The following is a 17,554-nucleotide window of genomic DNA, read 5'->3' as shown; positions in this document are numbered from 1 at the left end:
TAGTCATCTGATCTTCAGAGCCCTCAGATGTGGGGTCCTTTTGCCTTTGCACAGCTGACAGAACCCTCATTTCAGAATGGTGTTGCTCCCCTACTGCCCACCAAATGAAGGAGAACTTTCAGTCCTGTTTTCAAAGTGGTCTCAGCCAAGCCTGCCTGTTTGTCACATGCTGCTAATCTTTGTACTGAAGAGTTAGAGACAGGCAGATCCTTGAGTCTACAGCTTTTGGAGGAGACCCTTCCTCTGAAAGAATGTATCTTAGAAGGGTCCATATGTAGAATCCACATTCATGACCTACTGCTCTGTCCATACTGCTTTTTATTAAGAACCATTGCTGTAAATTGACTTTACCTACAGCCACGATTGTACTGGGCACTCCTCTCACTCATAAATTTGAGCCTGCTTTGCACAGTGTGTTCTATGATTAAAATGTAGGGATGGGTTTCAAAGGACATCACATTTCTGGTTTTTGTTGTGTTCGTTCTCCCACACTTCAACATTCCACTCTTTCAAATGTAGAGTGGCTTTTATCTCTTGGGAATGACGAAAAGGTGCCTGGGTTAGTAATCCAGAGGTAACTGCATGATTGGCTCACTCTGGTTTTCAGAAGAGTATAATTTTGTAGAACTGGGACAGGGTCTTTAGGCGTTTCTTTACTGCTATAGGAATATCTGTATAAGAATCTGTGAGTCACCAGCTGTGAGCATGCATCTGAAACTGATGTTCTCTCAATGTGAAGCATAAGGAAACAACCATGGCTTTCTGAGTCCCAAATTCATTTTAAAATTCTGTTTTGTTGAGAAATAATTGTATTGAAAATTTTACTTAAATAGGTAATAGGAGTTTGTAACTGCAGTGTAATGAAATGACAAGATCATAAAGAAGGAAAGTTCTGGATTGTTGAACGTTCATACCACCTAAAGGTGCATTGAGGATTTATGCATGTGCTACATTTCCATTTTACTGCTAATCGAGCGAGATCTTCTTGTATGTATGGAGAGCTGCTTGTTTCTTGAATGCAGTGCTTTCCAAACTGTCATGGAACCTTGAGGTGGAACCAAGGTTCATGTCAGGGAACCAACCAGATGACTAGTTGAGCTTCAGGTCTTCCTCATTTCCTATTCCAGGCAAAGGAACTAGAATTTGCATTTGAAGGCATTAGGTAGAGTTTCTCGAAAGAGGATTTCTGTTTAAGAAAAGAGGAGAGAGCAACTGTTTTACCTGTCCTGTGCATTCATCTCCTAACTCTTGTGTTCTATTCTGCTCTGCAGGGTTGTGAGCGGTTCTCGAGATGCCACTCTCAGGGTTTGGGATATTGAGACTGGCCAGTGTTTACACGTCTTGATGGGTCACGTAGCAGCAGTCCGTTGTGTTCAGTATGATGGCAGGAGGGTTGTTAGTGGAGCATATGATTTCATGGTGAAGGTTTGGGATCCAGAGACTGAGACCTGTCTGCATACATTACAGGGACACACTAATAGAGTCTATTCATTACAGGTAAGAAACAGTGTCTCTCCCACCCTTCGAATTTCTGCTGGTGACTCATAAGATTGTTCTCAGACAGTTACTGTCAAGTGGCTGTTTATATGTACCTTAAAATTAGCATGAAGAAACACAAATTTCAAAATTATTTAACTGATTTAATGATTTCAATTTCTGTGATCCATTTTCTCTTTAAAATCAAATATTTGTCTTGGAACCTGATACTTCAGGATTATAAAATTTTGCTTTATTAATTAATACTTAGATAGTCTCATAGGAAAATAACTTGGATTTTAATAAACTCCTTAGCTGAGGATTAATTTGGCCAAAAGCTGCCCCTTTGCCTTGATAGCTAAAAGTTGATGGAGCACGTGATTGTGACCTCACCTCCATTTGAAGTAGCTTCAGCCTTTCTGCAGAAAGCTCTGTACCGTCTTGCCCAGGGCCACTGACTGGAGCCACAGAGAGATGACTTTGACCAACCTGTTGTTTTCCTTTAGATTTTAACTTGATATTTATTAATAGATTGTAATATTTCAAGATCTTCAGTAACTAGACATAAAACGTGGGTTACTTTTATTTCTGGAAATGCAGCATTTTCCATCTTAAAATATTTCCTGTTACATAATTTCCTACTACTGCCTGCTAGTGATGAGCAAAGTAGAATAGAATCCCAGTGCTGACGTTGCTCTTCTTAGGGCATTTGATTCTTAATTGATGATACTGCCCAAGTAATGAAGTATTGATATATGATAAAGATGTTGATTACTTCAGAAAAGATGATGGCCTCCAAGGGGAGGGAATTAGTTGCTAATGTTGCTGCTTGTGATGTGCTCAGAACCATAGAGAATGAACTCAGAATAGATAGCTGTGCGTTATATATACCTTCTGGGGACTGGTAGATGCTTATTGGTAGTGTCCTTGGGAAGCTGAAGAAGAAAGGCTACATAGCTTGCTTTTGTTACTAAAATGCCTCCTCTTCTAATTCCTGATACAGTTTTCTTTTGGGATATTTGCTAATTAGCATTAATTTCTTGCCAAACAACTTCATTTTATAAACACTTTTTAATGGAATTTACTGTTGAACATCATGAAAGTTATCTGTGGCTATTCCCTTGCCTTGGGTGCTGATAAGCATGTCTTTTGTCTCGGGCTCTGGCTTTGGTTTTCTATAGGCAAGTCAGACTCTACAGTCTTACTAAACACATGGGATGTAGCTTCTGCTGGGACCAGGTAATCTGAAAGTAATATTGTTTATTTCAGATGCTTTGTTGCCTTTTTGAAGTGGTTTCTGCCTTGTTTGAACTATTAGGCTGTTTTGTTTTATTTCTTTTTTAACTTTAAGAGAATTTCTGAAAGAAGCATTTTGGAGACATGCTCTACAGACTCACATGGCATGCACATCAGCTCACCTGCAAGTTTATCCCAGTATGCTTTGTGCTGGCCTATGTGTTGCCTGTACCCCTCTCCCCACTGTGAGTAAGGCCAACAGCTGACAGGATGGGGGTCTGTGTTTCTGTTCTAATACTCTGTGTCTGTTGTAGTTTGACGGCATCCATGTGGTGAGTGGATCTCTTGATACATCAATCCGAGTCTGGGATGTGGAGACAGGGAATTGTATTCACACGCTAACAGGACACCAGTCATTAACAAGTGGAATGGAACTCAAAGACAATATTCTTGTCTCTGGGAATGCAGATTCTACAGTTAAAATCTGGGATATCAAAACAGGACAGTGTTTACAAACATTACAAGGTAAGTTCTGGCCCTCCATTAGCCATGTCTTTAAAAGTGCCATTGCTATTCAAGAGAGAACCTGTGAAGAACAGAAAGAGATTTAACCTTCTACAGAGTACTTACTCCTGATGAGTTTATGAATGTTTGGCTTTCAAAAGTAGGCCACCTTGAGAAATGTTTTCAATTGTAGCTTTAATGTGAAAATTCTTAATCATTTTTTGCATGTTCAGTTGACTCTGTTTTTAACCTTAACAATGAGAAGAAAGACTTGGCTGTCTCACAGAGCAGCCCGTTTTTTCTTTTTTTGAGTGATCATTTTATTTTGAATTGAAGCATCTCTGATAGGAAATTACTTTGATCTCGATTACTCAACTCCTTCATTTGGAATGGAAGGAATAATGGCGCTCTCTGAGGTAAAGGTTCAAGTGAGAAGCATTGGCATTAGGAAGTATAGCACCATTGGTTTCTCCATGGATAACTTTCTTCTTTACAGCCCTTAGAAGGTGTTATTGTTATTTGTTTGTTTGGAGTGAGGCCATCAGGAGGCAGCACAGGGCAGCCTTTGCTCATTAATTGTAACTGTTCCTAGGAGTTTGGGGTAGTTACAAGTTCTGTTTCCTTCTTTGGTCAGTTCAGAGTGGTGGAATGATAAACCTGTATGTTCCTTTTCCCAGCAGTGGGACATGTGGGCTGGCTGACCAGGGTTCCTGGGAGCCTGAGCTCTTGAGACTTGGTACTGTAGTTACAAATAGCTACCAGGTTTTCTTATATCTAATCTGGTCCTAAACTACAACAAGGTTTCGAAATGTGCAGCTTTTTAAGTTCTTGTATGTTCTAATGTAGAAGAGCACATGGCCCATGCAAATGCCCGAGCATTGCTCCTAAGCAGTAACTACCCTTTGCCTCTGCCTAGGTCCCAGCAAGCATCAGAGTGCTGTGACCTGCTTACAGTTCAACAAGAACTTTGTAATTACCAGCTCAGACGATGGAACGGTAAAACTCTGGGACTTGAAAACGGGTGAATTTATCCGAAACCTAGTCACGTTGGAGAGTGGGGGGAGCGGGGGCGTTGTGTGGAGGATCAGGGCCTCAAACACAAAGCTAGTGTGTGCAGTTGGGAGTCGGAACGGGACTGAAGAAACCAAGCTGCTGGTGCTGGACTTCGATGTGGACATGAAATGAGAAGCAAAGAGATGAATTTTGTCCAACTGTGTAGACAATATACTTCCTGCCCTTTCCCCTGCGCAAAAAGCAAAAACAAACAAACAAAAAATGAAAAAAAAACAGAAAAAAAAGAGAAAAAAGAAAAGGAAAAAAAATCCCTTGTACTCAGTGGTGCAGGATGCTGGCTTGGGACAACAGACTGAAGAGACCTACAGACTAAGACGGTAAGAAAAGACAAGAGACCGTAACTGACAGCAGGCGGCAGCTGCCGCATCACGCGAAGGCCTCACTTCTGACTGAGGGGCAGCTTGGCGAAATGAGACTCTCTAAATCCAACCAGGTGCAATTATTCTTTATTTTCTTCTCCAGTGGTCATTGGGCAGAGCTACATCGGCGTTGTTTCCGTCACCTAGAAAGGAGTGGCAATAATATCCAAACACAGGCTGGTTATCTTCTAATCAGATCTTCAACAAAAAGTCGTTTTTCTGAAGTGGAAAAGCTAAAAAAATTTTTTTTTTACTGTGAATTGTTTTTGTACAGTTATCATGAAGCTTTCTTTTTTTTTTTTTTCTGTTTTCTTCTTCTTCTTTTTTTTTGCCAACCATTGCCAATGTCAATCAATCACAGTATTAGCCTCTGTTAATCTATTTACTGTTGCTTCTATATACACTCTTCAATGCATATGTTGCTCAAAGGTGGCAAGTTGTCCTGGGTTCTGTGAGTCCTGAGATGGATTTAATTCTGGATGCTGGTGCTAGAAGTAGGTCTTCAAATACGGGATCGTTGTCCCACCCCTGTACTGTACTCCCAGTGGCCAAACTTATTTATGCTGCTAAATGAAAGAAAGAAAAAGCAAATTATTTTTTTTTTTATTTTTTTTCTGCTGTGACGTTTTAGTCCCAGACTGAATTCCAAATTTGCTCTAGTTTGGTTACAGAAAAAAAGACTTTTTTGCCACTGAAACTTGAGCCATCTGTGCCTCTAAGAGGCTGAGAATGGAAAAGTTTCAGATAATAAAGAGTGAAGTTTGCCTGCAAATAAAGAATCGAGAGTGTGTGCAAAGCTTATTTTCTTTTATCTGGGCAAAAATTAAAACACATTCCTTGGGACAGAGCCTGAGGTGCCTGTTCTGTGGAGAAACTTCTTTTTGAGGGCTGTGGTGAATGGATGAACATACATAGTAAAACTGACAAGATATTTTAAAGATATATATAATACAAAATAAAAGGAAGTTGCTGGTCAGTCGTAGCATCTTACAGTATTTGGGAAAACAACTGTTACAGTTTCATTGCTCTGAGTGACTGACGTGAGAGGAATTCGCTCTGCAGTGGCGCTCCCTGTCACTTGCCTCCCAGCGCAACGAGCGGGAGTCAGATGGTCCGCCTCATTCACCAGGAGCCGTAACTCAAGCTGAACTGTGAAAGTGGTTAACACTGTATCCTAGGCCGTCTTTTTTTCCTCCTCCTGTTTATTTTTTTGTTCGTTTTATTTATAGTCTGATTTAAAACAATCAGATTCAAGTTGGTTAATTTTAGTTATGTAACAACCTGACATGATGGAGGAAAACAACCTGTAAAGGGATTGTGTCTATGGTTTGATTCACTTAGAAATTTTATTTTCTTATAACTTAAGTGCAATAAAATGTGTTTTTTCATGTTATTATGCCTGTTTCTTCCACTAGATAAGACTGTTTCATTATAAGTATGTAGTATTTGTGTCTGATACTTTAAATAGTCAGGTTTTGGGTTTCTCAGCATCCCCTGCATTGGAACATAGAAACCAGTGCTTCTAAGCTCAACTAAGGCACTGCAAATGTCATCCCGAGCTGTCAGGAGGCCACTCTTTGCATTGGGTACATGAACATAAAAGCTGGTTTCTTTAGTCATAAAACTTGTGGTAACAACTAGAAGCCTTAGAATAATGAGCTCACTTTCAAATCCCATGTATCTAGTGCTCACCAAAGCAGTCGTGCTCATTCTTCTCTCAGGCTGCCCCAGCCCTGAGAAGTGGCCTCTGTCACCTTTGCCTAAGATGGACCAGAGAGCTGCAGCTCAGGCAGCTTGGGTAATGCCTCAGATGAAGCAGTGGGAGGGCAGTATTCAACCCTTGTTTCCAAAGGCTGAGTGCATGCTGCCTCTGATGAATTTCTAGCAAACTAAAACAGAGTTTGAGAGGGAAATGCCTTGTCTTGTTTCATTTTTGTTTGTTTGTTTGTTTGTTTGTTGTAGTATTTACTCTTCTGCTGTTACAGAGGCTGGAAAAGCACACATCTCTAATAATCTCAACAACCCAGGCCATAGGAAATAAATCTCAAACATGGAGTCTTTCCCTGTAGGGAATGAGGCTTTCTACTCTTTATTCACAGAGCCGCTGTCCTAGTTAGGGTTTCATTGCTGTGAAGAGACACCATGACCAAGGCAACTCTTATAAGGACAATATTTAACTGAGGCTGGCTTATAGGTTCAGAGGGTCAGTCCATTATCATCAAGTTGGAAGCATGGCAGCGTCTAGGCAGGCATGGTACAGGAGGAGCTGAGAGTTCTGTGTCTTCATCTAAGGCTTCTAGAAGACTGGCTCCCAAGCAACTAGGACAAGGGTCTTAAAGCCCACACCCACCTACTCCAACAAGGCCACATCTCCTAATGGTGCCACTCCTTGGGCCAAAAATATATAAACCATTACAGCCACGCTGCTGAAAGGCTAAATAGGATCACAGAGTCTGTCTTAAAGTGGACCCTGAGCATAAAGAGGCACTGTCTTACTATTCAGGGAACTCTTTTTGGTTCATTGGGCCTCAGCAAGCACACCATAAGAACTATAGGGCATGCAGTAGTGAAGACTGGAGGATTACATGACAGCCAGGCACAGTGCAGACTAGGTGAGCTGAGGCAGCTCAGAGAAGACCAGAGCACAGCCCAGAGCCACTGCAGCTGTTCATGTTGGTGGTGTTGGTCAACAAAAGTTAATTGGCTGATACAGTTCTTGGAATTAATATTTTCAAAGGGTCACATATATGATGCTACATGGTGGTGTAATTCAAGAAAACACCCACCTTTAAAACATGGCAGAAATTAAGAGTTCACTGGTTTTGCAGATAATCAAGCATTCCATTTCTAATAGTTACTAGATCTCTGGCCATTCCACTTCATCTGTCCTCACATTCAGATGTGGAAGATAGCATCTCCAAGGTTAACGTGAAGATTGGATGGAATGTTACAAAGCTCTCACAGGGCTACCAAGATGGCATGGTGCACAGGCTTGCTGCTCTTAGGTCTGTCCCCGGGATCCATGATGGAAGGAGAGAACCAACTCCCAAAAGTTGTTCTTTGGCTTCCACACCTGCACCATGGCATATGAGCAGCACACCTGCCCTCATCATGCACACACAAAAACAAGTTCAGTTCTGAAGAAAACAGACCAGGTCATTGAAATGTTCTGTATTTGGCAATTATTTTTACAGCTCATTCAGGTATATAATGAAAATGGCATAGGTATATCTGTAGAATTTGTATTTATATGTGTGTATTTACTCTAAGTCAAGTCACATAGATTCTGCAGTTTTTAAAAAAATATAATACAAACTAATATTGAGCACCTAACAATGATACTGTGTCTACTCAGGTATTAAGTGTTCTAGGAATGTATGATGCTTGAGGATGTATAGTGGCTTAGTTGGTAGAGTGCTTGACCACCATGCACAAAGCCCTGGGTTCAGTTCCTAGCACCGCATAAGCCAGCTATTACTATTGTGATTCCTGTAATCCCAACATTCAGAGAGTTGAGACAACAGTTATCTCTGGCAAGTTCTATTTTAGTTCGGGATATAAAAGACCCTGTGTCCAAAAAAAAAAAAAAAAAAAAAAAAAGGTGGATCTGTTCTAAAAGAGAACATGTTAGTCTTACTGTAAAGAAAGTAAGGAATTACTATAGTTTTAAGAAAAAAACTCAACAGTTGTACTCTTGCTGAATTTGCTGCTTTATGTAACTACATTTTTATAGCATTGTAGCAAAACCTAATGCTCTGATTAGGGTAGAGTAGTGACCAGGGCAGGTGTTCAGTGGATATTATCAGATGTGGCAAAGGACTGGGCTTTCAGTTCTTATTGAAATTGTTCATAATTTTGACTCCGAAGCCAGTTCAGTTGTCTTGGTACTTTCATTAACTTGCAGCAGCTAATGCCTATGTAAAAGCTACATGAATCTTCCAACCTATTTGTTTAATTTCCAACAAAGAAAGAAAGAAAGAAAGAAAGAAAGAAAGAAAGAAAGAAAGAAAGAAAGAAAGAAAGCAATTGACATCTAATTTTTTGTATCAGCTATTGTGGGCCATTTTCTCACTCCTCCCTCCAGGTTTATTATAATGTCTATTTCCTTGAATGGATTAGAGGATACAGTCAAACAGAAACAGGAGAAACCTCCTTGGAGCCTGTCTCCAGTGAATGCAGAGTTGTAGGCAGCTTCCAGACTAGACCTTTCTCCCTAAGGTAACCACCACACCTCATGAAATAAGGGTTCCAGAAGAGCAGAGCCTTCAGCCTGCCCAGCTACCTTGCCCTGAGACTTGTGTTCCAGAAACATGAGGCCCTGCTGCTTGCTTATTGGGACAGATGTGTACTGCCCTCCCTTCCCCTCTGGTTCCTTCTTTAGGAAAATAGAAAGGTTTGAAGTCTCAGTCTGCCTCCACATGGCTTTGTTTTCCTTGTTAGGCCTGCCTCATCCCCATTAAAGGTCTAGACTGCAGCCTGTATTCTCTTGGGCTCCCCAGCCAAGGAAGGCTCTAACCTGCCATACCTTAGGGCTAGTTAGGAGAACATCCTGGCATCCAGTTCTGTAGGGCTGTGTAACTCTTAAGGGTGAAGTAGCTCTGTATTGCCAAAACATAAATGAATTAGAGTAACTGCTGCCGAGGCAGGTTGTTTTGGCATTTACTGCATCTTGAAGATGCACCTTTACATACACAAGCACCTTTCCATAAACAGAGACTACTGGAAACAGTTTCTTCTGTGTTGACATCCTAGCATTTCCTTGTTCCTTTTCCTCCTTCACCCACCAAGAGGAAAAAGAAGGGAGGAGGGGACAACAAACAAACAAACAAAAAACCAACAGGCTAGATGGCGCCTGTCTGTAATCCCAGCATTCAGGAGATATGAAGATCAGGAGATCGAGGCCTCATGAGACCTGCAAACAGTTGAAAGGGGGCTTAGTGACTAGTTAGACCCCCAGTGTTTTCCTCAGTGGATCACTGGCCACTGGATATGAGAGGTGGTTATGTATGTTCCCACACTGTTCCTGAACTCCTGCATTAAGTAACCATATGGCAATCTGAAGAGTTGGTACATAATTTTCATTTTGGCACTTTCTGCCACCCACAAGCTAGATCCTGTTAGATCCAGAGTGGCTGCACTCTTAGTCATTGCTTTGAATTGTAAACAAACATATCATGATCTGGCATTGTAACTAGCCAGCATGTCTCACTAGCCACTCAGTTAATACTAGTGAGGCCCACAGGAGTGACACTCCTGCCAACTGCCACCTCTTTCTAGGTGGATGAAGCAAAACAACAGAAAACTATCAAAAGGTAATTTGAAAGCTTCTTCTGGGGAAAGGGAAAGCACCAGAGCATACATACCTTTCCCCCAGTGAAGAAAAGTATAAAGGAATTCTAGATCAACTAGGAAGATTCGTTGCTGCATAGTCCTGGCAACTTCCCAATTTACAATTGAGTATAAAAATAGTGGTGTTTCTATTTCAGATCTGATTCTTCCCAGGATTCTGGAGGACAAGGAACCACTGAGTGGACATTTTGATGGCTCTCTCTTGAACATCTTAGGCCAAAACCTATTTCTGCTGTTTGTCTTTGGACTTTGTTTCACTTGGACAGCTGTGGTCTGCAAGAAAAAAAAAATTACTTTGAAGGGATTCTTGCAAACCAAAGGTCCCACTATAATGAGCCACAAGAACATTTTACCAATTTACTCTTTTTTCCCCAAGAGGTTCACAGCTTACAAAAGAAACCACAAAGCACTCTTCAGTACGCGGGTGCTAGCAAGACTTAGATTCATCTTGCAGCCCATAAGACTTCATCAAACCCTCCTTACACCATACTAAGTAGTAATCAGGAAAGGTGAGCTTGTCAATCTGATGACGCTCCTGATAAATTAAGGTGGTTAATTTAAACACACCAGAAAGGATCCAAAAAGGTAAGGGTGCAGCAGAGAGCACCTGTGTACAGCTTGGATGCAGATTTGGGAGAGCTGAAGCTTACTAACTTAAAAAAGACTTAGCAAAACTGGATCCAAAGTGAGCGCTTCGGGGATGTGGACCCCTTCCTTGTGAGATGTCTAGGAGGTGATTAGATTTGTGTATTAGAAACGCATCTCATTGCAGCATGGCATCTGCTCATAAGCAGGACTACAGCTCCCAGCAAGCCTTGCCTATTGGGAGTACTACAACTCCCAGCAACTCATTGCCCTTATGTAGCTTCTTCAGTTTCAAGGTGAATTGGCCAGTCTCTCAATTTCATCTGTAAGTGAGGTAATATGACAATATGACACAATGTAGGTCAAGTTAGTATAGGGCTTGACATTAAAGAGTAGTCATTAAAGAGTTGTAGTCATTACTGAATGAAAAAAAGAATAAAAGGAGGACATGATATACTAGGTATGGTGGAGGAGAAGGTTTACTGTAGATATGAGAGAGAGTGCAGAGGCATCAGGGAGAGAGAGTTGTCCATAGTGGACATGACCAGCAGACTTCAGAGGAGAGCAAGAGGCTAAAAGGGCTGGTGTAACCAAAATGGATTATGTAGGGAAGAACAGCTGCAGGAAAGGCAGCCCAGCCCTGGGCTGAAGAAGTTTAGGGTAGGGGCCCAAGTATGGCAGCCAGGAGGACCCTGTGGCAGGTAGGGGCTGAGGGATGCTGGGAGAACCTGGCAGCCAGGTCCAGTTTGATATGTTAAATCAGCACCTCAGCCTTTTGTCCCAGATTTGAGACCTAGCAACTACTGTAACTTCAGCAGCTAGTATCCATTGTACACTTCAACTCTAAGTATTTTTAATTAACCACTGTAATGAAACACTATTATCACAGGTAATCTCATTTTATTGTCAAGCACACACAGAAGAAAAGAGAAACTTGTATTACGGTTCCAGAGGACCCCCTACCCCCCACCACACCTTTCTTTTTAAAGAAAAGGTCTCACTGTGCAGCCATAAATGGCATGAGATGCTCTATGTAGACCAGGCTTGCCTCAGACTCACAAAGCTTTGTCTGTTTCCACCACCCCCATGTGCTGAGATTAAAGGTATGCACCACTATGCACTGTGTATATCCCATTTAGAACTGTCTTACAAACCTGAGGAGGGTGGGTATGTGTGTATGTATGTACGTACGTACGTACGTACATGTACGTACGTACATATGTGGGTATGTATGTATGTATGTATGTATGTGTAAACACACACGAACATGTAAGTACATTCCATACCAGTAATCCTCACTCTTGACCTATCAACTTGGAAGATACAAAAACAAACAAGAGTCTTAACTCAACTGGAGAGAATTGTAGAGAACACGAGCTAGTTTTCTAGTGTTGTATGCTGGGATCTCCTCAGTTTTTCCAACTGCAAAAACAAAAGGGTTGCCAAAGAAGAATTTGTTCTCTGAGATCCGCACAGCAGAGGAAATACAGGAGGAGTGGGGAAATCATGTTGGTAAGTCATAAGCCACCTTTTTTAGGGCGGGCGAGATGACTCAGCTATAAGGGTGCTTGTCATCAAGCATGACAGCATGCGTTCAATCCCTGAGACCCACACAGTGGAAGATGAAAACTAACTCCCACGAGTGTCCTTTGACCTCAACATGCCTGCACCCTCCCCCTACAGGAATAATAAATGTAATTATCTTTTAAAGAATGTCTGTTTTCAGGTCCTTGGGCATTGGGGGGGGGGAGGGTATTGCTTCAGAAGTTAAATACTTCACTTATATAAGAATTTTTAAAAATAAATGTTACTGGTCTACTTGTGTGCCAAAAACAGCCATCTAAAGAGGAACAGCAAGCCTTTGCATTCTGAGGCTTGAAAAGAGGCCAGACCGTGCAGAAGGTAAAGGCGTACACAGTGAGTCCTCGACACATGTCAGCAGCCAAATGCTGCTATCATCATCAGGAAGGGGACACAACCAGATTCAAATTCCATCTCAGCCACTTGTGTGACTCTACAAGTTTTAATTTTTTTACACTTATTCTTTCCTGGGGGACTTGAACATAGATAGCATCCTACATGTGTGGAGGCCAGAGTGTGTGACTAATTATGTGTTCACTTCGAAGTGACCATCGTTGTCACTGCCACTATCACTAGCAGTGTCTTGGTAACCATTTTCAGACTTACTCATCGGTAAGACTTCCAGGACACCATGTACAAACTGCCTTCCCAAATGTGCCAGGGATCTGAAAGCAGTCTCCCTATGGGAGTGTCGTGTGCAGTGGAGCCTTATTTCCTGAGAGGTGAAAGAGAGAAAATGTCTGCACAAACCGATAAGGGCATCTGCATTTTGCTTACTTGCTTCAGACAATCACAGTGGTGTGCACAGGGTCCTCCAGCAGAGCTATTGGTCCACTAGACCAACACAGCTCCCTGTTGGTTGCTTTGTACTTACTATTTTGCTTGTGACAGGCTGTCCTTGAACTTTCCATACTTCCATCTTAGCCCACGCTTGGGAGTCAAAAGCATGCACTATCATGCCTAGCTTTCTTGATCTTTTACTGTCTGTCCCTTAAGTATGATAGGATCAGTGAGCATTTGGGAAAAGGATGAAATTTCACAGTAACCCCTCACCCCAAAAACCATAAGAAACCTTGATAAGGGGCTATAATATGGAACTGTAGAGACGCCTCAGTGGTTAAGAGCACATACTGCTCTTGCAAAGGACCACCTTTGGTTCCCAGCACCCATGCTGACTCACAACTGCCTGCAACTCTAGCTCTAAGGGTCTGATGCCTCTGGCCTCTGTAGGCACCTGTACTTTTGTGCACACACCCACATGCACACAGACACACAGACACACAGACACACAGACACACACACAAAGAGAGAGAGAGAGAGAGAGAGAGAGAGAGAGAGAGAGAGAGAGAGAGAGAGAGAGAATAGGAAATCTTATAAAGGATCATATTATCCTTGCAGAAGAAAACACTGCATTGTGTAAGGGAGTAAAATGCAACTTAAAAAACAAGCTCATGGAAACTAAAATATAGGAGAAAAAAATTAACCTATTCAAAATAAATATTAAAAAAGCAAAATTAAAGGGAAAACTAAAGCAGGGAAAAATATAAAAGATTAGAAGGTGGTCTGGAATGCCTACTGTCTGAATAACAGGAATGTCAGAAAGGAGGGTAGAGATTATAGAATGAATTGTTCAAAAATAATACAAGAAAATGAACAGAATTGAAAGCTGATAGAAGGACCACTGAGATGCCTTTGAGGCAAACAAATGAGAAAGTCTGCCATACTGTGGGGCTGAGGAGAAGATTCTAAACCCTGAGAGGAAAAGAAAATCAGGGATTAAAAAAGAGAGCTGGAGGGGCCAGGGTATAATTGGGTTGACAGGCCTCTCATCAGACATGCAAGGCTCTGGATTCCAGCTGAAGCAGGTAGTTTGCAAGGATAACTTAGTAACCTGGGACAACCCTCCCACCCAACAACTGCATCAAGTAACACACAAACATGTCTCCAGATAAAGTAACTGGTCACTATAACCTGTTGTGCCTAGTAACTTCCTTTTTGTGACCAAACACATCTTGGAACATAGTCTGAAATTTGAGGCAATGTACCAATTCCGCCTACACTAGTTTGGTCCACATGCAGTAAAGCCAACTGTGGCTTCTAAGGTTTTCGGAATAAAACTGAATTTACATTTTATACTTATGCACGACTGGATGTGCATATGATTAAGAGCAGGCACATCATGGGAAAGAACATGTGCAATGAACAGAGATTTGCATAACCTAAGCCTATCAATCAAAACAGAAACTTTAGTCTCCTCAATTGCAGTAGTAGATGCCAGGGACCTTCATACTTACATAGGTGGTTTATTTTTAATTTAGGATTCAACACCTACCCATGACGATAATGAAGTGTAAGCCAGCCCTAGTAAAATGCTTTCTTTTATAAGAGTTGCCATGGTCATGATGTGTCCTCATAGCAATAGAACACTGACTAAGATGGTATGTCATGCAGAAAATAGAATGTCAACCCAGGAGCTGAGCAAAGGGCACTCTAGGATGATAGATGGGCAGCTGTACTTAAGAGTCAGTTGAAGTGGAAGCCTGGAGGGCCCATGAAGAAAGGTCCCAAGAATTCAGAAGAAAGCAACAAATCACCATGATAGAAAAGAAACTCTTCCAAGTTCAGAAGTTCAAACAATACATTTAGAAAACAGAAAGATTCCATACATAAAAAGCAGTGCAATAGATAAAATGGGGCAGCTGGTAATTCCAAAAAGATGAAAAAACAGGCAGACTACTTAGCCCTAAAATATACAATATTCACAAAGCCATAAAGTGTAAATACTAATGATTTTGATAAAATGGGGGAGGAAGAAATGGAAGAAGAGAGTTTATTTCTCATTGACCATAATTAGACACTATTAATCTCTAATGATGTAGCTCTAGGTGTGTGCTTTCTATAAGGCAGTAGTGAGATGCTTGCCTTCATGGGCTTGGAGCTTTGGCTCCAGGTTCCGAATTAAGTACATGGAGGTGGGTAAACAGTCTGTATGCACTTGCTGAAGAGGACTAACTATACCCGGAGCTTCAAGGACAGTAACCCCTCTCCCCTCATCGGCTCGTTTCCCCAAGTCTTCTTAACTCATAGTGGGATATATTTTGCAGTTTTCTTACCAAGAGTTTTAAGTTTTGTTTTTTTCTGTATTGGAAAGTACTCTTTGGGAAAGTGTAAATAACTGACTTTTCTGGAAACCTAAGTTTAGAGTATTCATTTTTATAACTCTCTTGTTCCCTTTTAAATGTCTAGAGCAAAATTTCAACAAGGTCAGAGTAGAGAAGTAAAGGCAGTCACTTGGAAGGAGATCTCTGGGTATGTAGTAACTACGTGGCCTCCTTAAAGTAAATGCACAACTCCCTGACACCAAAGATATTTTGTCCCCGGAAAGTGCAAGGGAAATGAGTGGGTGGACATTAGCACCATGGGCTACTGCTGACCTTCCATTTGCAAGGGCGGAGTCACAGCTGTTCTTTGAGTGAATTCCTGTGCCCTGGCTTGGTCTCCTTGAAGATTCTAGAACCAGTGAGCCACTGTGGCCCAGGGTGTGGTGGCCAGTGCAGAAGACTAGCTGGTGTCAGCCCATCTGTGCAGGCCAAATCCCGAAGTCTAAATGACAGACAGATAGTTGTCACCTGATCCTTCTGAATACACCCTAGCCTGCTCCAAAGTCCCTAAACCACAGACACGGCCTGACTGTACTCTGTGGGTTTGTGAGTCCTATAGTCACAGGCTATCCATTTGTGCATGCCTCACTGTGGCTTTCTGGTCAGTGGCTTTGTGTGTATGTGTGGGTACACTTTTTATTTAGTAAGATGACTTCAGGTTTCAAAGCAAAGATAGATCATGAGCAATTTTATCTGTCTTGTAGAACCTTGTAACCATTACTTATCAACTGAAATTGGCTGTTTGCTGAAGCAGGCAGCTTCTTAATTTTCTGAAGTATCAGTGATGGCTCACTCAAGCCTTCAGATTCTTTAAAGTATTTGTGAATAGACTAAGGCTCATGCTACTACCCTAGCACACACATACACTTATAAGTTAAAGCAGCTCTTAGTGGCTCAAGGTCTAACATAACTAAATGACTAGGTTCCCCACTCAGGGTTTCGATGAAAGAGTCCTTAAGTGTTGTTTGCCACCTCTGGACCTTGTCCCAACTTCCCACATGGGTGTGCACTGTGGAAAAGGATAGAGTGCTGTGACAGGTCTTATATTAGAACTTAAATCTCCTGTTTTGTTGAATATGACCGTTTCCTTTTTCTTTTCTTGTCTTCTCCCTCTTCCTTCTTTCCCTCTGTCTCCCTTCCTTCTCTTTTTTGAGTGCTTCATGTGTCTCCCAAGTTGGCCTTGAACTCTGGCTTCTGCGTTTTGGGCATTGAGATTACAAGTGTCCACCACCACACCTGGGTCACGAGCAATTCTTTAAAATTCACAGACTATGGGCCTGGAGAGATGGCACTGCATCATGAGGACTGGAGTTCACATCCCAGAACCATGTCAAGTGGCTCCCAAATGCCTGTAATTTCAGCTCCAAGGGACCAGACTCCCCTTTCTGGCCCCCAATGGCACTGGTATACACATATATGTAGTCACATATATTCACACACACATACTTTAATAAGAAGTATTTTTAAATCTTTAAAAAAAAACTCAAAAAGAAAACAGAAGCTTTATAGTGATTCTGATGCTGGACTCCCCAAAGCACAACACCTTTACAAACACACAAATGCACACATGCATGTACATAGGCACTCCGCCTGCAGGCCCCAAGCATGCATGCTCCCCAATATTTCTATTCCCACTCAGTCAAGGAACTGTTGCAGTGGTGCAAATAAATCACTGCTAAATGAGACTGCGATTCCATCTGGGCAGCACGGCTGCACATGAGCACTGCTGGCTGTTTTATGTTTCTGCTGCCTAGGGGTCTGGTCTCCTGCATGAGGAACCCACGGCTAGTGAGTGCACAGAAGGGCAGACTAGAGCTGGATCCAAATATAATGGTCTCTTCCTCCAGGAAAAACAAATAGCTCTTACCTACAAAATATTCTCAGACCACTGGAAATACCGTGCTTTCCTCTTTGCCCTCTTAGTGTGCTGGAGAAATCCAAATGAGAAAACTTCCTGTTTAAAATACTCAACGGAGGAGAAACAACAGATCAACTTGGGCTAATATTGGTAGCGGGAAGACCAATTAACAGCTTCATGAATTGTGCTGTTTACACTTCTATTCCTAAGGTTAATTATGCGATCAAGTAATAGCTTTTGCCTTGATTAGAGGGCCCTCAGGAAATAAAAGTGTGTTTCCATTTGAAAGGCATGTTTGCCTTTCAGTCCTGTGGTGGTAGAGAGGAGCTAGGCTCAGCATGCTTAGCCCATCCACAGCTAGCATCCAAGAA

The 17,554-nt window shown here is 41.8% G+C and overlaps 1 protein-coding gene across 3 annotated transcripts in view; it reads left to right on the top strand.

Moving 5' to 3' along the window:
- Positions 1–6,042, top strand: part of Fbxw7 (F-box and WD repeat domain containing 7) — a 160,308-nt gene extending 154,266 nt beyond the window's left edge. For all 3 annotated transcript variants that reach the window (XM_028789486.1, XM_028789485.1, XM_028789484.1), the window contains 3 exons: positions 1,272–1,497; positions 3,027–3,237; positions 4,133–6,042. In XM_028789486.1, the coding sequence (XP_028645319.1) occupies positions 1,272–1,497; positions 3,027–3,237; positions 4,133–4,401 (706 nt within the window). In that variant the 3' untranslated portion in view covers positions 4,402–6,042. The remainder of the gene's footprint in view (positions 1–1,271; positions 1,498–3,026; positions 3,238–4,132) is intronic.
- The last annotated feature ends 11,512 nt before the right edge of the window (positions 6,043–17,554 follow it).

The sequence above is a fragment of the Grammomys surdaster genome, unplaced genomic scaffold (genome assembly GCF_004785775.1).
Source record: "Grammomys surdaster isolate TR1022 unplaced genomic scaffold, NIH_TR_1.0 125834, whole genome shotgun sequence".
NCBI classification, from domain to species: domain Eukaryota; kingdom Metazoa; phylum Chordata; class Mammalia; order Rodentia; family Muridae; genus Grammomys; species Grammomys surdaster.
Note: the sequence above shows the minus strand (reverse complement) of the source record. Positions and strands in the feature narration are given on the sequence as shown.